This window comes from Lepidochelys olivacea (assembly GCF_965140295.1).
Source record: "Lepidochelys olivacea isolate rLepOli2 genome assembly, chromosome: 5".
Taxonomy (NCBI): Eukaryota; Metazoa; Chordata; order Testudines; family Cheloniidae; genus Lepidochelys; species Lepidochelys olivacea.
The window spans coordinates 78,890,489-78,910,260 of NC_140415.1; the positions used below are offsets into that span (position 1 = coordinate 78,890,489).

The window sequence follows — 19,772 nt, forward strand, 5'->3', positions numbered from 1 at the left end:
ACTAATAGTTCAGCAGCCCTTAGCTGCTTCCAGTTCACCTCTCAGAACAATTTTTGATTTATCATACTATGAATCAGCATAATGTGGAACATGATTTTTATTCAAAAAATCTGTAAGAGTCTATTTTCTCCATCCTGTTTTAGAAATTACAAGCTCAGTATTATGATGTCCTGGTTTGTCCTGTCCTCCCTACCTGCCCTGGCTCCGTGCGGCTTCTGGAAGGCATGTCCGGCTCCTAAGTGCAGGGCTGGCCGGGGGGTCTCCATGCACTGCCCCTGAACCCTGCCCTGAGTGCTGACTCCGCAGCTCCCATTGGCCGGGAACTGCGGCCAGTTGGAGTTGCGGGGATGGTACCTGCAGACAGGGGCAGCGGGCAGAGCCACCTGGACGCGCCTCTGCCTAGGAGCTGGACATGCTGGTTGTTTCCGGGAGCCGTCCAAGGTAAGCGCCGCCTGGAACCTGCGCCCCTCATCCCCTCCCGCACCCCAACCCCCTGTCCCAGCCCTGAGCCCCCTCCTGAAGCCCAACTCCCTCTCAGAGCCCGCACCCCCTCCTGCTCCCCAAACTGCTGCCCCAGGCTCAGCCTGGAGCCTCCTCCCACCCTCTTAACTCCTTGGCCCCACCCCCAGAGCCCACACCCCAACCCTCTGCCCCAGCCCAGTGAAAGTAAGTGAGGGGAGAGCCAGGGATGGAGTGAGTGGGGATGGGGCCTTGGAGAAGGGGTGGGGCCTCAGGGAGGGCAGGGAAAGGGTTTGTGCTGCTAGACAGTTGGCAACCTTAACTTCACAGTTTACTCACCACTCATGAACATTTGACTCCATTTTAGTTAGACTCAATTTTTACAGACTGTCTTTTCTATAAATGGGATTTATTTTTGCAAACTAGCCAAACCCACCTGGAAAATCCTGTTATAATTTTTGGAGGTACCTAAAATTTCTATGAAGGGGAGCTATCATCTCCCTGTTGTCAAAAAGAAACCTTTACCACATGAATTGCTTATGTTTTTTTAAAAAAAAAAATAAGGCTCTCAGGAGCTTAAACTGTGATAACTTACTAGTTATTAAGGTTTGAAGCTACTAGTGTGACTTTCAGCTTTCTTGGTTTCAGCTTGTGCTTTGACTTTTCAAAAATCACACTTTTATACACATGCCAAGAGGCACAATTAGTAAACACTGTGAATTGCCCAAAGGGGCTCATAGCTGCTATAAACTGGTGGGAGGCTCTAAAGTAATGAAATCTAAGGCACTATCCCTCATATTTACAAAAATTTTTTATAAATCTTAGTTCGCTCACTGACAACAGTCAGCCCTCTCCACACCATAAATGAATGTTAAATGACATGCATTCACTTTTTTTCCCCTTGAATAAACCACAACTCTTAGACTCTTTCAGAATCAGAAGTGATTTGGACTAAACGGGGGGAAAAAACCCTGCAGCAGTGAGTCTCAGAGACTGACTTGGGCTTCTGAGGTCTGCACTATGGCCCTAAAAATAGCAGTGTAGATGTTCCCACTGGAGTTAGAAGATGGTCTCTGAAACCTGGTGAAAGGGTGGGTCTAAGAACCTGAACAGGAATGTCTACACTGCTATTTTTAGCACAGTAGTGCAAGCCTGAGTCTGTAGACCTTGCCTCTGAAGGTACATCTACAGTACATGCTTCTTTTGGGAGCATGTAGTGTATATATGCACACAGCCCGCCTAGCTGGGTATAAATAGCAGAGCAGCTGGTGAGGCACAGCTTAGGTGAGTAGAGTAAAGACATGACCCAAATGTTAGCGTACATACCCTACATGGCTCTCCTAACCCGGGTCTCCCTGTCTACACTGCTATTTTTAGCAGTGTAGTGTCCCGCTTGCCTCCCTGCTCTTGGAGTCTTTCTCCACCACAGGAAAAGATTCCAGTAGGGAGAAAAGGCTCTGGCGTGGGGAGGCAGCGGGGAAAGGCTTGAGCAGCTCCCTGCTGCCAGAGCCCTTCCGCACCGCAGGGCAAAAAACCAGCAGAGGGGAAACGCTCTGGCAGGGGGATTCCCCTGCTCCTCCCCCTGCCAGAACCTTTCCTTGCTCCAGTGGGAGGCTCTTGGCAGCAAGGAGCTGCTGAAGCTTCTCCCTGATGCTTCCCGGCTGCTGGAGATTTTCACTGATGTGTAACTACACACTACACAGTATGGATACAGCTTGCTTTTCACGGCGGCATGTAGCTACGCATAGACTACACACCACCAACTCTGGTGTGTAGTGTACATGTAGCCTCATACTCACTGCTATGAGTCATATCTTCAGACCTCAATCCTGCAAACACGTGCATATGTTTCAATAAGCATGTGGGTAATCCTATGGACTGCATTGGGTCAGGAAATCAACAGAGCTTTTCACATGCTTAAAGTTAAGCATTTGTGTAATCATTTGCAGGATTGGTGCTTTAATTGGCAAAAATCATCCCTGAAGAGCTGCATATTCTGAACTGCACCAGGAACGATTGGTTGCTTCTTTGTAGATGTCTTTTACTTCTCTGGAAGAGGGAAGAAGTCATCCTCAGTTCCTCCACTTTTGCTTCCATTTCTCTCATTCATGAAAAGGAACCCTGAGAAAGCAAGGTGCCTTATATTGTCCAAACTCCCTAATTAATTTGAATTTGAAGATTCTTGCAGAATGTTGGCTTGTAAACCAGAGAACAATCTCCTGTGTCTTAACCAACAGTAAAAATATTAAATTGGCACTTTTTATATACTTAACTTTATAGCACATAATGACATAGTTCTATGTTGAACTCAGAGCTATATCAGCACTGGATTTTAATATTGTTGTAAGGGAGATTTTCAAAATTGCCTAATGAATTTAGGATCACAAGTCTTGATTTTCAGACTCTGAATCATTGTTGCATAAAGCATGTAACATTGGTTTAACTCTGTGAACACATTCTTCATATAAGATGGGTTCTCTTCTTTTAATTAAAAAAAGTGCAAAATATCTATTACCCAAAAAGTTGAAAGGGGTTTTAAAAGGACCAGAATCTAAACTACTAGCCTAATAGACCAAATTGCTAAAGTTCCTATTGAATAATAGACCTAAACTTCCTGTATCTTCATGGAAAATTGGTCTAATGGTGAATGATGTCTAAAGCCAAGCATTTTCAAAAGTGCCTGTGGGATTGTTTCAATATGTTTACATACTAGAGTTAAAATGATATGGTAGATGCTTTATTCAGCAAAGCCTCAAAGTGAGTCTGACACTGTAAAATGGTATCATTTTATAAAATCAATAACAATTTCCCCATATGTACTGTATGTCATGTATATAATAGAACTAGCAGAAAAACAGGTTTCTGAAACTTCAGGGTTTGATTTAGAGTGAAACCACTGGATCATGTTTATCATGTGTATTCTAATACTGCTGATAACAATATTGTGGAATTATCCTAGAAAAGTGATTTGAGTGTGCAGAGCTTTCAGGACTTGTAGAATCATTACTGGCCTCAAAATGTCAATGAGTGATTTGTAATAATGCTTTATCCACCATCAGAAATCAGGAGAATCACCCATATGCTGCTTATTGAAAAGGTCTCTGTTAGTTATACATTCACCTAAAAATATCCTTGAGTCTATTGGTCAAATCTCTAACATCAATTATGATATATAATCAAATTAATTTATTAGTAATTTACAGTGCTGGTACTCAGAGGTTTATAATACATTATTTGCAGAAACATCCTACTCTATTTGATGGCCCTAAAGTTATTAATGGGTACAATCCAATTCCCATTAAAGTCAAGTATCATCTTTCCACTGATTTTAATGGGAGTTGAATCTGGCCCTATATGCATATCTGTAGGCTGGTGGCTGAAGGAGAAACTTACTTTGGAAGTGTGGAACATCAAAGAAATAATCTGTGGATGTTTATTCAGCTGTATCTTCTGAGTTTAACCCACCTCTTAGTTTGCTGGCACTGCAAGTTTGAAACTCAATTTTAAGCAATAATGTAAGATGGAGTGAGAAATTCTGACTCTTACTGTCAAGGGAGTAAAGAAAGTCACTCTATTTTAGACAGGTAGGAGTTAATACATTTGGAGAATATTTTTCTTTTAGTAACACATAGCCTTCCTGCCTCTATGTGGGTCTATTACTTTCTTTCATCAGGTAATCTGTTTCAATTTTATTTACTAAGGTAAATTTAACATGAAAAAATGGTGTTTGTTTCCTTTGCATTTGCACTGAAAATATTTTGTGTATGGGTTGTTCCCCTTCAAATTTGACAGGATCACTTTTTGTAAGGAACTTGCCTTTTTATGTTGAATAGCCAGTCTACAATCTCACTGCTCTTGAGAAGTTTCTGTGATGGCACAGGCACCTTCAAGTCCACTTGGACTAAACATTGCTATAAACCACAATGGAAAAACTGCTGTAAAGTATTCCCAGTAGCAATCTTGGAATTCCTTCAAGTATATTGAGATTTTGTTAGAAATTGAATTGCCAGTGTAATCCATCTTCCTTGTGAGAAAAGATTCAGATAAAGAGCTGGAGTCTAGCAGCATTAGGTATTAGAACATCCCTTTAAATCAATAAGCTACAAATCTGGCAACGCATTTATGCAATGCCCTACGCTATACTAAAGTGGCTTTAGTGCTGAAACAGCATTACTAATAGTACATTCCCAACAGGGATAAACACTATAGTGATGCAATATCCTAAATTATACTAGTCCTTGCCTTGTTAAATTCCACAAAAGCATTTATATGGTATTGACATACATAAGAAAGCAGTTTTTCTTTTCTGTTTTTCAGATGACTTTCCAAATGTAGTTATTGAAGGAGTTCTCCATGGGATATTTTATCCTCATCTACTGCCCAGGTAGAAGTGGTGCGTGGATAGAAGAAATTAAAGCAAGTCTTGAAAAGAAAATTGACATAAGCAAAATTCTGTGGCATGATAGCAATTCTAAGAGGCAAAAGTCACCACCTTAATTTAATTCCATACATTATAGCTTTTAAAATCAGGGTCACTACAGTTTGGGCTTTTTAAAAAAACAGATAAGCGGAAGAGCTTTGTTTCCATATTTAAACTAATGTATATACATACTCTAATATTTAATACTAAAGAATGACAGTCATACACTGAATTACACTAATCTTTGAAAAGAATTAAAAGCTTTACTAATATTGCTTGTTTTTTTATTACAAATTACACTAATCCTTTTTTACATCAGGATAGTCCCAGTGCATTACCCATTGCTGGCAATGAATGCATTGAAAGTGCTGGCACTGAAGACAGTATGAGAGAGACTACAAAGTAATTTTAAAAAATGAAGTTGCTTAACTGGAAATTAAATGCAACTTAAAGTATTGCATTAGTATTCAAAAGGTAAATATTTCAAATCTACACCTTAATGTTTGGGTAGAACAGTGTCAAGTTCTGTGTGATAGGGAGTTTCCACCTTCTGCAATGTAGCTTTGTTTCAGGATGTTGGTTATAGAGAACTCCTATGGCATTCTAACCACCTGGAAGTTTGGCATAACATTTATGGTAACAACCTCATTCAGTTGTTACTTCTAGCGTGTGTTTAATTTCCAAGCCAATTTACGCTCTGTGTTTAATCTCTTATATTTTGTGAACCACAGTTTACACCACTTTTTGGTGAGATCAAGCAAGGATATCATTTACTAGTAAAATAACTAAAAATTATGTGTTCAGATGAACTTGAAATTTGTTATGTCCATTACTGGATATTACACTGTAAAATAAACTACTAGAACATGCACACAGGAGCATATGAACTGTGAATGTATCATCTGTACTCCCTTTCTAGCCTAACAGGGTACATTTCAAAGCTTCTTACTACAGCTATTTCTCCCCCATCTTCCCCCTCCCCGCCCCCCCTCAACCACTGGAAGAGTGAGAAAATGTTTAACCTCATTATTAGCAATTTTCAGCACCCTCCCCTTGGTGCGTTAAGTTTATACAGAAATATATCTTGAACATCACATTATTCAGTTCTGCTGTATTGCTGCTTCGTTAATAAATATAATATATAAATAATTCATAGGGCTAACTGGAGTGAAGGACTTTTCAGCACAAGTCATCATGGCAGAATTGGGCCCTAACATAATAGTGTAGTCCTGAGGGAGCAATAGTGCCTCCTGCCAAACACTAAACTGATTTTGAAGCTGTTTTGATGATTGATGAGACCGTGCAACGTTTGGGACTTAGGTACGGGCAAAGCTGTCACTCTTTACCAGGCTTGAAAATATAATCTGAAGTCAGGCTATTGGCTATTCATAAATACAAGTATAAGCCCTATAAAGCACCTTGTGCATCTCAAATTGAGATTTTACTCTTAACTGTGATCCAAACAATCTCTCCTGTGAAGTGAATCACAGATCTTTAAAAGAATTATCAGTGGCTGTAGTAAGTACTGAACTGTCAGTACTCCTCATGAGCCCAGAACTTAGCAGCAGAAACAAAAGTATTACCTACTATGCCATACTGATAATTTTATATCTTGATTCATTCTCTCTGTTAAAGTAGTTTTACAGCACAGCTCACAATAGACATCTATATCTTAAGTTTAAAACTAGGGCTGTCAATTGCCATTAACTGGAATCAAATTAACTCAAATTAAAATATTGTAATTAATGGCAGTTTTAATCACACTGTTAAACAATAATAGAATACCAATTTCAATTTATTATAAATTTTTTGATGTTTTTCTACATTTTCAAGTATATTGATTTCAATTACAATACAGAATACAAAAGTGTAGAGTGCTCACTTTGTATTTTCCATTAAAAGTATTTGCACTGTAAAAAACAAAACAGTATTTTTCAGTTCGCCTCATACAAGTACTGTAGTGCAATCTCTTTATCATGAAAGTGCAACCTACAAATGTTGTTTCTTTTGTTACATAACTGCACTCAAAAACAAAACAATGTAAAACTTTAGAGCCTACAAGTCCTCAGTCGCTAAGCCAAAGAAGCTTGTTTACATTTACAGGAGATAATGCTGCCTGCTTCTTATTTAAAATGTCACCTGAAAGTGAGAACAGATGTTTTCATGGCACTGTTGTAGCCGGTGTTGCAAGATATGTACATGCCACATACACTAGATTCATATGTCCCTTCATGCTTCAACCACCATTCCAGAGGACATGCATCCATGCTGATGACAGGTTCAGCTAGATAACAATCCAAAGCAGAGCAGAGTGACACATGTTCATTTTCATCATCTGAGTCAGATGCCACCAGCAGAAGGCTGATTTTCTTTTTTAGTGGTTCTAAACATTCGTATGCCCCTTCACACCTTGCCCACCATTCCAGAGGATATGCTTCCATCCTGATGACACTCGCTAAAAAAATAATGCGTCACATTCTGCCATATGTTTCATGTTATAGCAGTCTCGATGAACAACCCAGCATGTGTTGTTCGATTTAAGAACACTTTCTCTGCAGATTTGAAAAAAAAAACAAAGCGGGTACCAACGTGAGATTTCTAAAGATAGCTACAGCACTCGACCCAAGGTTTAAGAATCTGAATTGCGTTCCAAAATCTGAGAGGGACGAGGTGTGGAACATAATGTCAGAAGTCTTAGAAGAACAAACACTCTGATGCTGAAACTACAGAATCTGAACCACCAAAACAGATAAATCAGCCTTCTGTTGGTAGTATCTGACTCAGATGATGAAAATAAATATCTCAATCCACAGTGCTTTGGATCATTATCGAGCAGAACCCATCATCAGCATGGAAGCATGTCCTCTGGAATGGTGATCGAAGCATACAAATGTTTAGCATAGCTGGCACATAAATACCTTGCAACACTGGCTACAAAAGTGCCATGTGAATATCTGTTCTTATTTACAGTGTCACCTGAAAGTGAGAAATGGGAAGCATTATCTCCTGTAAATGTAAACAAGCTTGTTTGTCTTAGCAATTGGCTGAACAAGAAGTAGGACTCAGTGGACCTGTAGGCTCTAAAGTTTTACATTGTTTTATTTTTGAGCGCACTTATGTAAAAAAAAACCCTCTACATCTGTAAGTTGCACTTTCACAATAAAGCGATTGCAATAACGTACTTGTATGATGTGAATTGAAAAATACTATGTCTTTTGTTTCTGTTTAAGGTTAAAATATTTGTAACCAAAAATAAATATAAAGTGTGCACTGTACACTTTGTATTGTGTTGTAATTGAAATACATTGAAAATGCAGAAAATATCCAAAAATATTTAAATAAATGGTATTCTATTAACAGTGTGATTAAAACTGCTATTAATCACAATTTTGTTGATGTTGCGATTAATCACAATTTTTAATTGTTTGACAGAGCTATTTAGAACAGATTGTGAAAATTAAGGAAAAACAATTTACCTCATATTACAAAAAAGTTTAATATTGCATACATATATAGCTTATAAAAAATTCCATACAACAATCTTTAATTGAGCCTTTGTACATACCTTGTTTAAAAACTATCAATTTGTTTTGTCTACTAGCAATAGCCGGGAAGGGTTACAAAAATCCAAGTCAAAAGTGCAGTCTCGTTAGCTTTTAGCAAACCTTTTACTTGAAAACTTTGGTTTCCTTCTGGTCTGCATGGCATGGATTGCTGTGCACATAAAACCTCTCATGCATTAAGAGAAGGATCCTTTTTAAAATGTGTTACTATAACCACAGTTTATTTATACAAAGTGATCTGCTCTGTCTTTGCTAAATCTTGTATTTAATATATCCTTTATCTGGAAAAGGGAACAACTTGATCCTGCACTTTCAGGAGATGGATTTGAACTGGTAACTTCCATCTCTAGTAATAGTGTCCTTATCTCTAGAAAAGCTGCACCAATGTGTATTTAGTAGAGCCAGTTGACAATTTTCACCCAGAATTATTTTATTGAAAATGGCTTTTTCAAAAAATTTTGAAAAAATTTATCATTGAAATCAATCTGCTTTTCACAGATGATTGCATGATTGTACTAAAATTCTTACAGAAATCATTTGAATATTTGTTTCGTATATGCTGAAAACCAGGTCTTTAATAATTTCAATGAAAATGCCAGTAACAAATGTGGAAAATTTCATAACAAAACAGAAAATGAAACCATTTTCAAACACTGCTAAATGAAAACAATTTTTCATGATTTTCGACCAGCTCTAGGTTTTAGTGAGATGTCCCTTATATTTAAAAGGTGTTGGTTCCCTGAAGTTTCAACATAAATACATAGATGCTTTGCACATCTTACAACTGCTGAGTTTACCACATTGTTTGCTGATAGCATTGAGCATTTATATGGAAATAGTCACTGGATAATCTATATCTGCACCCAAATTTTATCCCCAAAAGAAAAAGCCATTATATTTTCTCTTCCAGGGTAGCTGGTAAGTTCATCAATCCTCTACTTCAACTATAAATGGTTCTTTTACAGCTATTTTGCCACTGTTCACGATCACACAGTCTTGAAGAGGGCGGTCATGTTCATCTGTCTGCTGAAGTTCTACAGCATGCACCACAGACTATTAAAACAAAACACTTAAATTTAGTAAAGAAAACAAGGTTTGCTAATCTCCAACACAAGGCAAAAGACTAAGTGACCTTAGTGTAAAAATAAATTTTCTACAGCTTTGGTACTTGGATCTTTTCATGCTCAGTTCCCCCTACTCCTGAGGGCATTCTGCAAATGTTATTAGTCAAATAAATGTGGACGCTCCAGTGTGGCATTGGGGAGCACAGACTACTGGCTGCACAGACGTGGGAGATCTCTGTGCAGCTCCCCACTCCAGGACATAGACTCAGGGGTGAGCCTGCCCCCCAAACACCCCAGGGCCCTGCTCCTCTGTGCCAGGTGTGAGCAGGCACGTTCAGCAAGGCAGGATCCAAATATGGAGGGGCTTAGTGGGTGGGGATCTAGGTGTGGGTTAAGAGGGTTCTGTGGGGCAATATGGGTGCGAGTGGCTCATTGGGGGATCTGGGTGCAACAGTAATGGGACTCTGCAATGGGATCCAGGTGAAGGTGGTTGGAGTTCAGCAGGGAAGGGAGGGTCTGGGAGTGAGATGCATAGAGCTTGGCAGGGGATCTTGGTGTGGGGGGTCCAGATGCTGGGGGAGTGTGATGGAGATCCAGGTGAAGCTGGTTGGGGCTCATTGGGGTGGTCAAGGTGCAGGGGGAATGGGGATTGAGGGGGTCTGGATGCACAGGGGTTGGGCAAATGGGAGAGCAGCTCCCTGTACAGCGATCCTTCTTCCTGCAGCTGAAGAGCAAAAGGTGCAGGAAGCACAGAGGGAGAGTTTGCAGAGCTTCGTACAGTTAGAGGAGAAATCTGGGGGTAGGTCTGACACAGGCCTGGCTGCCATACAGGGGAAGAGGAAGTCCTGTCCTCCCCAGCCCAGCCAGGATTAGCAGCTGAGCCTGGCCCAGGGTAGGAGCTAGCAGCTGGGTCTTTCCCAATCCCTCCCCCTACCCCACTGTGATTTACCTCTGCCAGCTGTCCTGGGCACCTGAAACATACTGCTGGGGAAGGTCTCATGCCTGCTCTTGTGACTTCCCCATCAGAAAGTTATTTTTCTGCAGAGAAGTAAAGAAATCTGCAGGGACATAAATTATGCACATGCACAGTGGTGCAGAATTCCCTCAGGAGTAGTTCCCACATAAACTAAGCCAGGTTGCCTGCTTAGATAACAACCCACCATCTAGTGAGAAGCCTGAACTCAAATGTTGTGTCCCCTGGTATCAAAGGTGGACCATTCTTAGAAAAAAGAACACCTAATGTCATAGCAAAGGAGGAACTGAAAATATCTTTACAGCCGATCAAGCTAACAAGCACACACAATTCTATCTATGCTCTATCATCAGTAAATAAATCCCAGGATCATGAAGACTGCATAGTAATTTTCTTCTTATCAGAAACCATACTTGTGTTTGGGTTAGGTAAGAAAGGATTTATACAGAGAGTGTGAAAGGAGTTATATGATTACTCCAAAGTATTGAGCGAGTGTCATGACATCCACTCAGGTGGGTATAGGGGAAAACACAAGCCTGAGATCAGGCACATACTTAAAGTACTGTTTTGAAGGACAGAATATATCTAGGATTATCAATCATCTGGCCTGAGATGGTGTTGCCAGTTAATGAAGTTCTGATTTAAAATTTACTCTGAATCCTCCAGAAAAGTTTCAACTGCTATTATGGCTCTTAAAAGATTTGATCAAATGAAGTCTTTGTGCTTTATATAGAAAATATCTATAGAATAGGTTCTACATCTGTCTACTTCAAAACAGAAATGAGGAGAGTGAGAAAACAAGGTGTTAGGGCAAACTCAAATAGCAGTAAGTGAAGTCAGGTATAGGGTGATACAGCAGGGTTGTGTACAGTAATTAGGCATTTTGTGTTTTTTCACAGTAATCAAGTGTCAGTGAAATATTTTGCAACTGTGTACCTAATATTCTGATGTTGTTAGTACATATCTGAATAAATTTATTTTCACTCTAAGATTCCTTATTATAGAAGACACCACCATTGAGAATATTACCCATTTTTACAAAACTGAGGTGTCAGCTTGAGGAACCAGTAAATTCATTATTAAATGGATAACAAGATTAGTGGAAGAGGAACATGAACTCGGATAGCACTCTCCAATTTAGGACATCCAAAGGTCTACGGATTCCAAACACTGTCTAATAGCACTAATTACCTGCCACCAGCCTATAAAGGAGTCAGTCAGAAGCACGCTAGTCACGTGCATCAGGAAATATGAAGGTCAAAGTGACTACTTAGTTTCAATTTCTGCAATGAACATTTGTTATTTCATAGGACATTTCAAAGTTAAGTGCTTTACATTTCTCTGCCTTGTATACATTATAGATAATAGAGACCAAATTCTGCTGTCAACTATAATGGTATAAATCAGATTTACATTGTTGCAACAGCCAAATTTGGTCAGATCTATCCACTTTGATACTATATTTTTTAAACCTACCATTCCATCAATGACTTTGCCAAATACTACATGTTTTCCATCCAACCAGGAAGGTTTTGTTACAGTGATGAAGAACTGAGAACCATTGGTATCTGGACCAGAATTAGCCATGCTGACCCATCCAATTCCATAGTGCTTGAGTTTAAAGTTCTCATCAGGAAACCTCTCTCCATAGATACTTGTTCCTGTGACACAAAACAAAAGCAGGTTTAGAAATGTACCAGCAGCAATATAATTAAAGCTATAGAATTAAACTTCCCTTTGGTTCAGAAAGCAGGAAAAACAGTACAATTTTTAGTAATTAAGATTCAGATGTTGGGTAATCCCAGCTCCTTCACACACCACAGTAAAGGTGTTCTGATCCAAAACACTTCATATGTACAAAGGAGTATCTTTGAAAAACCTACCAGTAGACATGGAACAATACTATTTGTTTAGTGACGACTATGTGCTCAGCCCACTACAATGAGTTTTAAACAAGATAATAAGGGCTACTGAAAAAAGTTAGCCATGTCTTGTGATAGTTTTAACATTTACCTTTATAACTGAACCATTCTTTTTCTAACAGGACTTACTTTTTTTAAACAATGAGTCCGTTAGGCTAACCCAAATTTAGTTACCATCCATGGGAATATATTTCATTACGAAAAGACTGCACTGTTTTCTAAAACAGAGAATTTAGAAGGGAAAAAATAATTGGTGGAGGTTTAAACTCCACTGTTATGAGAAAAGAAAGCTACATGGATCATCTGTCTCTTACTCTGTATATACAGTGCCTAGCACAATGGGACCCCATTCAAAGCTGGCCTCTAGACACTACTATAATAAACATGATTAATGGTAATACAGTGAGAAAGTAGACAGTGCTCACTGCATTGCTAGATTGTGTCTTGAGTGCTCTAATCTTTGGTACTTTCCCTTTCCCCACAGTCTGTTCTAGTGGGGAATCACTAGCACTGTTATATAGACAACTCAAACGGGTAGTGCTTGGAAGGAGCAGGCAGGCAGGCGAGAAAGTACAGACAATAGAAGAAAGAATGCCTCCTACACAAGGGAGACTGCCCTTTATCAGTTAAGTGCTGGCTCCAGAAAAAGCCTGTTCCTGCCACTTCCTGTTGACTGAACTATGTGAATAGCCAGATCATCTGCTGTAAAACAAAAAAAAAACACCCACACACAATGTGGAGCACACTTAATTTTCAAATCTATCTCCCACATTTCAGAAACCAATCCAAGTAACTAAAGGCTATCACAGTGACCTGGGCATGAAGCTTTTGATCAGCTAAGTAGCAGCAGGAAGATGTATGACCATTCTGGTACATTTATTTTAAATGGTTAAAGCAATTCTCACCCTCGACATTTTCAATCTTCTGCTCAAGAATCTGATTGGCACAAACAACTTTACTCAATTACAGGATGAAAAGGATGACTTGGGTACCAGTGGGTTAGGATAGAAATTGGCATAAGATGCTGAACAATGCGGAATTTAGTTCCATGCCTCATCCTTTGCAGTCCTTAAGGAACTTCTCCCCTAGGAGACTGAGAAGGATGGGAAGTCTACCTTCCACTGGAGCACTGAGCAAGGATCAGTTTTTGGAATTAGATGATCTACATGATCAACTGCATGTAGCTGTAGAGAAGCTTGCAGTGCTGACTTTGCACCTGCATTCCAGCATGCTGTACTGTAGGCCAAGTCCAGGATATGAACAAAATTATCAAAAGTTTTCTCCAAAGACTCCAAAAGATTCCCCAAGAAGCCTGTACAGCAAAGTGGCAGCATTACTACAGGCCCCAAAGAGAAGGAAGAATGGAGGCAGGAGTGTAGGCTGCATTCAAATTTTCAGGTGGCAAACCTGCTGTATAGTAATCTCATCCTCATGTGAATACAGCCCTTATTACAGGTTTCGCACCTTATCTCCCTGTAGATAATACTGCCTTTGTTCAGAGCCACTTAACTGTTTTCCTAGAAAGTAGTTAAAAAGAAAATACTTATGCAGGGGGTGGGAACAGAGCAACCCCTTGCCCCACCACATACACAAATATCATGGATCTCTCATATTTGCATAAGAATCCTTTTCAAAACCTATACTATTCTCCTAAGCCATACTATTCTCTGGCGCAGCCCACCACTGTTTTAAAAAACATTCTCAGCACATATCTTTTTAAGATCTATCACCACAGAAAACTTAACATTGTGAAGCTTTAATTGTACGTAACATCTGGCAACTAAAGTTTTGGTAGCTAATATCCCATGACCCCTCATACCGGATCAGTTCTTCCAAAGACTTCTGTATCTACAATGTCTTTGGCAGCCATTTTAAACTCAATTAAATGTTTTGTTCATTCTTTCACTATGCTGAACTTGCATGTAAAGCTATTAGGAGGAGAGTTGAAGGATAATAAGCATATTACCTCCAGTTCCATCTCCAGCTGTGAAGTCTCCACCTTGAATCATGAAATCTTTGATCACACGATGAAATTTACTTCCTTTGTACCCATATCCTTTCTAAGAAAAGCAATAAAGCTCCAATGAGTATATATGCATTTTTATGCAGGAGATTTATCTATGGCAGATGGAAAGAGAAAATCAATCTGAATGTTAGGGTTTCACAGATTATAAACAAAATAAGGGGAAAATTGCAAGAAAAGTCTTTGTAATAGGCCACTACCGTCGCTTTCCAAAACCACAGCAAGACACAAAAATACATGAAACAAAATAATGTAGGATGTGGGTGAGTGCTACTCATGCTATGCTGTGATACCACAGAATCAGGGATGGAAGAAGCATACTATTTACATGATAGTGACACCAAGCTACAAAATTCTTTCTAATTCAAGAGATCCTTATTTGCTATTTGAATGATTATACCACCCAAATTTATTCATCCCAACTACAATCTAGGGATGGATTAACTTCATAGTTTAAGGACCAAGGTCTGCAGAGACCTATCTAATGGCCTGCACAATGAAATTTTGAGAACAAAGCTATGAAAGGAGTTTGGGATTATAGGTAGGAGAGATGGGTCCATAAGATGGTTCTCTTACATTAGTATCCCTAGAATGAAAAATTTGTGGACAATTAATGTGGAAAGTTCACAACTGAAATGTCATTTTGTAAAGCTGTACTTTTTCACCTTTTATTCTCCACCCAAAATTGTACGCTGTGTAAAAGAAAGAAAACAAACATACTTCCCCAGTTGCCAGTGCAATGAAGTTCTCAACAGTCTTTGGGACAACTTTTCCAAACAAGCCAATTACAATTCTGCCAACATCTTTCTCGCCAATCTTCACATCAAAGAACACCTGGATATTTAAGAAGAAAACAAAATTATACAAATATGATAAAAACAGACTAAACTTTATAAGTGTTAAAGCAAATCGCCTTTGGATGGTATTATGTGAACGGAGTTCTAAACAGTATGCACTTTTAAGAAAAACCTCTTAAAGCCACTTTATTCACAAATTATGCAGAAGAATGTGCTAAGCATTGTGAATACCAGTTCTGGAGTTTCATTCATCACTTTAAAATGCTCAGACAGAAAGCTACATAAAGTTACAATACCAATCCTGTAGACAGGTTTCTAAGAGCTTTTTTCACAGGTGCCAATACCGAAACGTATATGGAGATATAACCACTGTTTGCTGGTAAAGATATGCCCACTTTTAGCATTCATGAATACCAAGGTAGGGGGAAAGTTTTAAACAACCAATGCTGCTATTCCAGATATGTGAACAACAACGGGGAATTACAATGCACGGATTCTCAAAAGCCAGTTTTCCATCCACTTGCAGGTAAGCATATACCCACTTACACTAAAGCGGACACTGTTTAGATCACTGAAAGCAATTGGTCATCTAGACAAAAGTGAACACAATGTAGTTTATTTGGCTAATTAACGGTGATAATTATTTTCTGTTAGAAGCCAGTTGCCTTGCTAAAACACAAGTTTAGAAGTCTGCCTAGAGAAATAAACATGTTGACTTGAGAAGTTAGACATCTCACTTCAGAGAATCTGCAGTGTAAGAATGTTTCTATAAAAACCACTTGAAGACAGCTAATGAATTAGAGTATTTTAATGTAGTCCAGAATCTATTAATCAATTTTATTTGAATATGCAGATATTCTAAAGGAATTAAAAATAGGAATAACTCAGAAAGTGAGATATCTTTTAAGTTCACAAAAATCTAAATAAAGACTTGCGCCTGCTAAGAAAACAGTCCTCTTTGCCCCTCCCCCGTCCGTATTTGCGTGTCATATTGTGATGTGGTGTGAGCCGTAGCTCACGAAAGCTTATGTTCAAATAAATCTGTTAGTCTCTAAGGTGCCACAAGTACTCCTTTTCTTTTTGCGAATACAGACTAACACGGCTGCTACTCTGAAACAAAAAATTACGTGGCCAACAACTTAGCTTGGTAGTGACATTAAATGTCTATGGTCTCTTTCCTATGTGAAAAGGTCTTTCATTCTCTCCTACTAGCTGTTTCTGTTATCTCTCTTGACCTTACAAGGGGTTTTGAATATGAAGGTTGACAATGATTACAGAGATGTCCAAAGGGCGGATGGGGGAGGGGAGGGGGACTTTGGTCCACCTAGTCCATTTTCTTGCCACTTGGTATGAACACCCTAGTTTCTGGATGTATCTAGAATTATTCAATACTAGTTAGAGAGCAGGTTTTCAGAACTGTACCCATGAAAACTGGGGTTGTGTTTGCACACTTTGCTGAATCTGGCCCTATGACAAATTTAAGAAAAGGGTGGATTTTTTATCTCCTGTTCCAATGACTGCCTTCAATTATCTATTCCACATTTGTTTCTGATCACCATGGAGTAGAAATCCTGTCTACCCTTCTGCTCTTACAGATTTTTTTTTTTTAAAGGAAGCACAAATGTATCATACAATGAAGTACACCAGTTCCAACAGGTGTGAGCATCCTGAGATATCCACATGGCTTGGCATATTCATCTGGTAGTCAGATAGCTCCACTTACCTTCCATCCTACACATGTCTAAGGCAGATTATTTTCTGTTAATGAGGAGGATCTGCAGAACTGATGCAGGGTTCATTGACTGCCTACTGCTTTTAAAGCAACAACAGAGGCCTATTAAATTAAAGATAAATGTTCTCTTAATTTATACCAGAATGTCAGTGTTTTACTACATTTTACATTTGATTCATATCTGGCTAATCTCATAGTACCTTCTTTTCAAGTTTTGGCAAGTAGCGGTAAGAATAGAACCACCCACTCTAACAGAACACAAGGGAGAGATGGCAAAGCAGTAAACTGATCCAACTTCTCATACTGCAAGATTTAAAAAACTGAGCCCTGGAGGGAGAAGGTAGGGTATGACTGCTCTGACTCACAGATGGTTAAAACACTAGTCAACTCACTGTAAATGCTAGAAAACAGATCCAAATAGTACTTCAATGAAGAGTAAAGCATAAATACAATTAAGTATTGTAAAGTTATTTATAAAATGAATATTATGAAGAGGGGAATACGTTTAGCTATTGAAAGTTTGAATGGTGCAGGTAGCTGCTAAAAGAGGATATTCTGGGACTCGTTTGCTAGTTATTACAAAACACATATAATGGAAATAGTAAAATATTCTTAAAGAACTGCAGCTGTGTCAAATACCTAAAGGCACCTGGCTTTTCCTCTCATTCCCCATAACAAGCTGAGATGAGGTTGTACCAGTGCAACCTCATGCCATTGTATTCCACTTGCATAATATTTCCACGAAAGGCCAACCACTTGGTAGGAGTCAACATTTATATGGATAATTAAAACATCCATTAGATAAGATACAAAGTAAAATAAACTACAGCTATAACCCTCCACGGTTCAAATCATAGGCTAACCACCAACTGATTGGAGCTAGGAAAAAGATTCTCCAAGAAGAAAATTATTCTATAATTATCCATTGCAGAGTTTCTTGCATCTTCAGCTGAAGTTCCTGACAATGGTTGAGACAGTGTACCAGCCTAGAGGATTACTGGACTGATCTGATCCAGAAATTCCTGTGTTTTCCTGGCTCAACTGAAGCAACAGAGATACCAGGCACGAGTACTAACTCCTGTGTCAATTTTGCCTGTTCATTGCATGTACAAACACATATTCACAGCAGGGATCTTGCTAACGTTGCACTCTTACAGTGCTTTACATTAGAAGGGCTCCTGGGAGCAGATCCCAGATGTAAGTTACCATAGCTTTGTTGCCTTCAATGGACTCCCACTGACTTCAGTGTACCCCATGAGAATTTACTCTCTATTCCACCCAGTGCTATATACTCCCATAGAAATAAGACATCAAAAAGGTCATCTAATCCATAACAACAACAATATGTAGCATTCATCTATAAGGTTTTATAAACATCAAATAATAGATTGATTAATATTCACAACAGCCTGCATGAAACCGATAAGTATCATTATCCTCAGTTTATATAGACTAGGGAAACAGACAGATTACATGAGCTGGCTATATGGTGAGGAGGCCTTAGACAGAACTTGGGAGTTCCTAGATCCCACCCTTGAGCTCAGCTCATACAGGCACTGGAGCATGGACATACTGAACATAGGGTGCATGATCTTAGCACAAAAAACCGCTATTAACCACGATCATTCCCTACTTTCCTCCCAACTTTCTTCATCGACAAGAGTGGGCTGGATGTCTCTCTCCGCTGTGGAGCTGTGACACGCTGCAAGAAGTTAGCACTGGTACTACCACCCCTCCCCCCCGATCAGATCCAGCTGTTGCTCTGACCGAGTTACAGGTTAAAACACAAAACACCTGGGAGCCCCAGATGGGGCAGAGGGGACACCGGAGCCCGAGCTAGATGCACAGCAGATGACGGGTTTACACTGAGCCAAGGGTCAGCGGTGCAATTCCCCCGTTGCCCACCCCACGGGAAGGGTTTAATGGGGGGGCGGCGCTAGAGAGGGGTCAGCAACCCGCAACTGGCAGAGCTCCTGCCCCTCCCCTCCTGCCGCTGGGCTGGAGTCACCTTGGCAGTCACGGTGGGCCCCCTCTTCTTAAAGCCCCCAGCGCGCAGGGGCCGCGCCAAGACGCAGAGGCAGAACAGGGCCCAGAGAAGGGGCGGCCGGAGCCCTGGGCGGCGCGGAGCCTGCAGCGACCAGGCGGCGGAGCGGCCCATCTCCTCCTCCTGCTGCTGCTGCTGCGCCGGGACCGCGGAGGGTGGGACGCGTCTAGGGGCGCCTGCGCCCGGCTCCCGGGCCGGCTCCTCCCGCTGACACTGTGGCGGGGGGGGCGGGGAAGCCGAAGCTCAGGCCCATGTGCGCCGGGCAGCGGGCGCTGCAAAGCGGCAGGCGCGCGGCCAGGCTGGCTGCAGCAAGAGTGTCCCGGGCGGGGGAACACGCTTCCTTTGCCCCGCTTTATCAGCCGGGGCCTCCCGGCTCCCGCCAGGCTCTGCCTCCGCGGGGGGCTGGGCTGGGCTGGGCTCGGCTCGGCTCTCCCTTGTGTTTTGCCCAGCAGCTCCCACAACACTGGGGCTCGAGGTGCTGCCTTGTGAGAGAAGGAGCCAGTGGTGCTCGCCCAGCCCTGTCGGTGCGGGAGTCCCTGGCTCCGCTGTGCAGCGAGGAGCCCAAGGGCCCTGCCACGCTGGTGGAGGCCGGACCCTGCACGGGCCCCTGCCCGCTTAGCCTGAGCATTGCCGCCGCTGTCTGCCCCGGAGAGTGGAAGCTGCGGCTTAGTGCCAACCTGGGCTCTTAGCTGCAGATGCTCTTGTTGAAGGCTATAAAGGTGCGCTGGAAATCTTGTATATAAACCCATTTGTCACAGCCCTTTGGGCAGGGGTC

The 19,772-nt window shown here is 40.7% G+C and overlaps 2 protein-coding genes across 4 annotated transcripts in view; one reads left to right on the plus strand and one right to left on the minus strand.

Moving 5' to 3' along the window:
- Window positions 1–5,151, plus strand: part of SNX24 (sorting nexin 24) — a 149,577-nt gene extending 144,426 nt beyond the window's left edge. For 2 of the 3 annotated variants that reach the window (XM_084627713.1, XM_084627711.1), the window contains one exon: window positions 4,777–5,151. In XM_084627713.1, coding sequence (XP_084483839.1) covers window positions 4,777–4,847 — 71 coding nt within the window. In that variant the 3' untranslated portion in view covers window positions 4,848–5,151. Of the gene's footprint in view, window positions 1–2,408; window positions 2,634–4,776 lie in introns of those variants that run through there. The other variant, XM_084627712.1, reaches the window with a different exon arrangement.
- Window positions 5,152–8,356: 3,205 nt separating this feature from the next.
- Window positions 8,357–19,180, minus strand: PPIC (peptidylprolyl isomerase C). The gene is made up of 5 exons (XM_084628088.1): window positions 18,962–19,180; window positions 15,145–15,258; window positions 14,368–14,461; window positions 11,956–12,140; window positions 8,357–9,495 (listed from the first exon to the last, which is right to left on the minus strand). Exons 1-5 carry the CDS (start codon window positions 19,109–19,111, stop codon window positions 9,370–9,372), a joined length of 669 nt encoding a protein of 222 aa, XP_084484214.1. The 5' UTR covers window positions 19,112–19,180; the 3' UTR covers window positions 8,357–9,369.
- Window positions 19,181–19,772: the final 592 nt, after the last annotated feature.

Bases quoted from the DNA above. Each gene is read 5' to 3' on its own strand.
- PPIC (XM_084628088.1), bottom strand. From the start codon at position 19,111: ATGGGCCGCTCCGCCGCCTGGTCGCTGCAGGCTCCGCGCCGCCCAGGG. The intron at 15,259-18,961 runs GTGACTCCAGCC...TTAAATATCCAG, and splicing joins GGCCCACCGTGACTGCCAAG to GTGTTCTTTGATGTGAAGAT. The intron at 14,462-15,144 runs GTATGTTTGTTT...TGCTTTTCTTAG, and splicing joins TTGCACTGGCAACTGGGGAA to AAAGGATATGGGTACAAAGG.